We start from the raw sequence: 6,000 nt of genomic DNA, 5'->3' as shown, positions 1-6,000 counted from the left end.
TAGAATATCGTTACTGTACATGAACACGCTAACTATTATTTTCCAATTTATGTCTTCATCGCCCATTTATTATTGAACAAATGTATCATTAAATTGCTTTAAGCCTAAGCACACTGTACCCTGTCAACTGATGTTCATTTGTTTCGAGTCTATAGAGGATACAATAATAAGACCTCTCGTAAATGCAAACAGCAAGTGAGACTAGGAATTTGTATAGACATTTTCCAAGTGTGATAGACAAAAGAGGAATAATCAACAAACACATGAGTTTCTCTAGGAAGCATTAATGTCAGGGCGTGCAAAAATCAATTATTGCCCTGATCTCTGTCGATAGAGCATATTCACTGCTTTTATTTGATTGCCCCTCATTTAGCAGCTGGAGCTAAAGACAATCGCACACAATGAAGGAAATGAGCATGCCGACTGCCTTTGCCTTTTCTTCATGTATTTGCCACTGAACCTAGAATGCAGTCAAGCACCATGGTTAGTGCCAGCAGAGTGGATGAACCAATCTGAGCATTACATACAAGGTGCTAAAATTAAGAACACTGCAGATGATTCTAATTGGGATCTGGGATTGTTGATGTTTCATGGTTGTTTATGGTATTTTTAATTAAGGAGTTGATTATTTGTTTTGTGCTGAACATTTATATTCCAATATCTAATAACGTGTATGTTTGGTAAAAACACATTGGGACTGGGCAACTGAAATTTCTACCTTCCAAAACGTTGTATTGCCTGACTAATGTAACAAGGGACTGCAGCATGTAAGTCCACTTCAAGTTACAGTTACTGTGAGGTTTGGAAATAAGGGCCTAATTTGTAGTCTTGGTGGATGGTTACTACGTCATAAATGTGAAGAAACTCCCATTCGCCATATACAAGTACATTAGGGAAATGCACTTGTAATAATGTGGGCAGGATATCTGTCATGTTTGTGATGGAGTACCCATCTGCCAGAGTCTAAATCAGTCGCAATTTCTCTATTGAACTTAATTCATAACACAAAACGTTAACTGTGTTTTCTTTAAAGAGAAGTTGTTCAAGTTGCTGAGAAATGAATATTCAAAGCAGTGTGCAAAAATAATGAGGACATCATTGAAGAGACCACATGGTGTTTTCTGAAATGACAAGTATTTTCACATTTCCTCAGTACGGTGGTATAAAATGGACTTTGTAGGCAGTAAAGTCTTGCTCTGAATGGCTCTGGTGTAAATTTTCATCATCGGGTTTGGCAATCCTGTAAAGTAAGAATAGACATATATTTGAAAAGAGTGTTGTTAACATGATATAAATAGCAGTAGGTGACAGCCCCTCCCATGGAACAACGTCCATGATATAAAACTCTAAACAACTATGTTATAAAATAGCATAATTTCTTATTTCACGAGTATATAATAAATAGCTTCCACACTAACATGTGAATATCATTTGTAGATTTTCTCGTGAAAAGTACTGGAAAGGTTCAGTGACATGTTTTCGGAATTCAGAGTTCTGGTAAAAAATCAAATATTGTATGACACAGTAGCTTTGAAAAGTGTTGTTCAAATATTCTTAGGACTGGCCAGCAAGAATATTACCTCTTGCCGAGGTATTGCACCCACTACTGGGCTTTTCCTTAGTCCACTAAGATGTGGTTTCTTATTGGTGTAATTTCATGTTGCAATATGTTTTCATTACCATGTTCTGGAGTTTGTGTCTAGAGATACCTCCTTTTTGGGGTTAGTTTACCTAAAGTGCCTGACCTTAACATGTCTGCCAGGCTGAACAACTACGTCTTTGTGACATACCACCATCAAAACAATGTGATATAGAGTTGTTTCCTGTGCCCGCACAATCAATGGCTGTAACTTGACACAATGTAACAGTAAAATATTTACTTTTCCTCTGTATCTGCTGCTTCCACTCACAAGGCTGTTTTGACAACATCACAAATATTGGTGACTGGGGCATGTTTGTCATGATGTGTGCCCTACTTGAGGAAGAATAACATCCAGATTGGAGACAAATATAATCAGAGACAGCAAAAGCTCAAACCATCTAAACGTTATCTGGAGAGGCAGCAAAAAATCATGAGGGTTGCCTATTGAAAATATACCATCAGGGTTACATAGAGAGACTGTCATTGCCAGTTCCACATCAAATATATTGTGCAGCAGTGCACATATTTTGCTGGCTGGATCCATTAAACAGTAGCATTCTTCATCCATTTATCTTCAGAATTGTATCAATCCAGCTGCCGCCATAGTCATATTAATTAATTAATTGTTCCATCTATTCAACCATCCATCCATTAGTCTGCTAAAGTACAACATTTAGGGGCCCATTGTGAGTGGGCACGTACTTGTGCCTTAAAATATATATATAGCAGGAATTAGTAATTCAGAGAGGTGAGGAAAAATCCACATAATTGGGGGACAAAATGTGGGAACCAGTGTGTCTGTGCTAATTCCTGCATGTCTTTTCCCCCATTTCCATGCAAATTTTCACAAGAACATTTTGCCTGATTTCAGCAGACGAAGTGTCTTGGTGAAAAAACACGAAGTGCTCATGTGTTATTCTACTCCAAAAACCTTGGGTAAAACTAATTACCAGTGCTTTTGGGATTAATGGAGTACTTGTAATTGACCCTGTTGCAAAGTGACCCTTTTTGGTTGCTCACCACCAGTTTTTCAATTTTTTGGGACACACCTGCTAGTAATCTTAAACTCTAACCATGGGCACTGCTCCTCAGTAACCATGGTTCATGATGTGACCCCCGGCCTAAAACATACAAAAATTGGCTTAAAGCCTGATTGGCACATTTAGCTTACCTCTAAGGCCAAAGTATATGATGCAAGAATGCACCCACGGCAAGGACAATCAAATGCCTCTGTGGACTGCAGCACTCATTGTGCTACCTTTACAGGGGCACCGGAAACATGGATCATCACCTACCTTGTGCAGTAAGGCTGCTGAAGAGTAAAACCTGCAGTGTGACCTGCCAAAATAATACTTACGTAGGTCTTACAGCCCACAAGGCAGTTTGTATGGTATTTAAAAGTAAGACATGTAGAACATTTATTTCACTATGTCCTTACACTGACAAAGCCCTAAAAAAAACTAGTTTCACTATGGTGGGCCTCGCTGTCCTATGTAGAAACCAGATTATAGATTACAACAGCACTACTGTAATCACTTCTGAGAGACCAGCTATAAAAATTATTATACCACTATTATTAATAGTTATTAAAAATCCAATTCAATGGTAAAGTTGGATTTATAATAAATATTTACAAAAATAAACTTTTACCCGTTTTAGCCTTTAGGAGGCAAATAGCATTAGCTCTGACAGTTGATCAGCCTGTACTTGGCCTGAAAGAGGTGTGATTGAGGTGTAAAATCCCTACCAGGAGCCACATAGTAGGTCAGTTTGATTGACAGGTCAAACTGAATGGGCAGGAATGACTCCTCTAAGATTAGCAGAATATTCAGGGTGGGGGTTGTGGACATACTGTAAGCACAAAAGTGTCAAATCCTGGCAGGTCTGTCTGAAGCACATGTAAAGCATTTGAGCTCTTAAAAAAGAATCAAACAGGAACAGATATCAAATCTTGTGCATCTCCTTTATGGTCACTGAGATACCCTGCTTTGTTTATTTAGACTTCTACCTCCTGTTTTATTGTGGGCTCACGTCCTGCATCAAACTGGATTTTAGTGTTAGGTGTGGTAGGAGGAGACTGTTGATTTACATAGCACCCTCTCACCACCCCCCCCCCTAGCTTTCAGAGCCTACGTTTAGTGTGACTGAAGATTTCAGCCATCTTCACATTTCCCTGGCACATGGCATTTGGGACTTGCTTTCAGTAATGCAAATAGTTACTACTAAAAAAGTGGGTGATGTTTCCCAGTGGAAGTTTTACCCTACTGGTTAGGCAGTGCCCAGGAGTCACCGCCACCCACTACTAACCATAAAGGTGGCATCCCAAGGCACCCTCCTTAAAACTAACCCCGGGCGTAGCACTACGCTTCGCCCACGTAGTGTACGTAGCGCTGCCTGCTTCGCACTTTCCGAAGTAGGCGAAGCAGGGCAGCGCTACGCACACGCCGAGGGCGAAGCGTAGCTGCTTGCCACCCGCCACCCACCTCCCGCCCGCCCTTCTTTTAAATAATATAAGCTTTGAAAAATAAATTAAAATAAGTCGACTTACCCGTAAGCGCGGCGTCTCCGGGGCTCCTTCTTTCTGTTTCTAATTTCTTCTGGCAAATGCGCATGCGCGGACACCCGCGCATGCGCATTTCTCGCGAGAAATGCGCATGCGCGGGCGTCCGCGCATGCGCATTTGCCAGAAGAAATTAGAAACAGAAAGAGGGAGCCCCGGAGACGCCGCGCTTACGGGTAAGTCGACTTATTTTAATTTATTTTTCAATGCTTATATTATTTAAAAGAAGGGCGGGCGGGAGGTGGGTGGCACGTAGTGGGGCTACGCGAAGCGCGTAGTGTGCGTAGATTTGGGCACACTACGTGCTGCTTCACGTAGCCCCACTACGCCCACTACGCCCACCCTTACTTAAAACACTTTCTGGACATGCAGAAGATCTGTGGCGTCAGGTTTAATTACACCTTTTTCTAAGTCAATGCTTCCAGCATCTCCCAAAAAATGACTAAGTGCAATCCTGTGTTGGGACTTAAAAAAATTCCAGCATCAGCGGGAGCCTAGCGCGCAACCAAGATGGCCGCGTAGGTGCGAGGCTCCCGAGGACCTCCGCAACCTCCTATGACTATCCTGAATTTATCCTGTCTCGGATGAGGGGACTGTGTTGGTGAGCCTGAGCTGGGGTGGCACCCGTTTCCCGTTTTCAAATCGGACCTCGGACACCGGAGTGAGCACCGATTGAAGTTTGCGGCCTTCTCCTCGCCAGACCCCGGATTTGCGCTGAGGGGTGACCCAGTGACTAAGTGAACAACAGCGGCGGGCCGGGCCTGGCGAGTCGCGTACCCCGCACTTTCGCTTTCGCTTTCGCACCCCCTTGCCGTCTCTGCAGGGTTGGGTCGCGGGGCTCTTTGTGTTGGTGTGGCCTCGCTGGGAGACTCGGCCTGCCCGCCGGCTGTGACCCACCCCGCCGATCTGGGGTGGCCCCCCCGGAGCTCGTGGCTCTGATTGCCTGCCCTTCACGACGTGGCTGGTGCGACTGGGAGACTGGTGGCCATGGCCACGAAACAAGATGGAGACCGGGCAAAGACCAAGTCGACCCGGCGTGGCACCGTCCATCAGGCCAACAGTATGGACCGCTATACCCTCCAGAAGGGATCTCCCGGCGGACCGCACAAGTCCCCTGAGGGCCCTCCTGATGCCCCGGACCTGCCCACGGATCTGACTCTGCGGGATGTCATGGGCGCCATTGCCGAGATGAAGGCCTCGGTGGGCCAGCGGTTCGACACACTGGCACAGAAGATCGACTCGGTCCTCGTGGATGTTGGCCTGGTGAGGGCCGATCTTTCCAAGACCAACGACCGAGTTGATTCTTTGGCCCACACCGCATCGGGCCTTACGACTGAGGTGGCGGCACTACAAACAGAGGTGCGCCGGCTTAGTCAGGCGAGCGCGCTTCTGGATCGGCGCCTGGAGGACTCCGAGAGTCGGGCCCGGAGGAACAACATCCGCATCATCGGGGTGCCCGAGGGACGGGAGGAAGCGGCGGCGGACCTATTTGTGGAGGACCTGATCGCTACCCATCTCCAGCCACGGGGGCTGAGTAAATTCTTCGCTGTGGAGAGGGCCCACAGGGTTCCCGGGGGAAGGCCGAAGGTCGGAGCCCCTCCGCGACCTCTCATTGCCCGGATTTTCAACTTTCGGGACAGGGACGCTATCCTGCAAGCCTCCAGACTGCATGGGCCTGTTAAGCTTGACAATATGGAGGTGAACTTTTACCCTGATTTCACCCCAGCGGTCCAGAAGCAGAGACTGAGCTTCCTAGGCGTCAAACGCCGTCTTCGGGACCTAAACCTTAAATACGCTA

At 45.7% G+C, this 6,000-nt stretch overlaps 1 protein-coding gene across 1 annotated transcript in view; it reads right to left on the bottom strand.

The window, feature by feature from the left end:
* Nucleotides 1–238: 238 nt before the first annotated feature.
* LOC146821707 (uncharacterized) overlaps nucleotides 239–6,000 on the bottom strand; it is an 857,433-nt gene continuing 851,671 nt past the window's right edge. Inside the window, exon 26 of the mRNA XM_085612743.1 lies at nucleotides 239–1,240. Within this exon, the coding sequence (XP_085468869.1) occupies nucleotides 1,150–1,240 (91 nt within the window). The 3' untranslated portion in view covers nucleotides 239–1,149. The remainder of the gene's footprint in view (nucleotides 1,241–6,000) is intronic.

Source organism: Triturus cristatus, chromosome 6 (assembly GCF_964204655.1).
Source record: "Triturus cristatus chromosome 6, aTriCri1.1, whole genome shotgun sequence".
In the NCBI taxonomy this organism is placed as follows: domain Eukaryota; kingdom Metazoa; phylum Chordata; class Amphibia; order Caudata; family Salamandridae; genus Triturus; species Triturus cristatus.
Note: the sequence above shows the minus strand (reverse complement) of the source record. Positions and strands in the feature narration are given on the sequence as shown.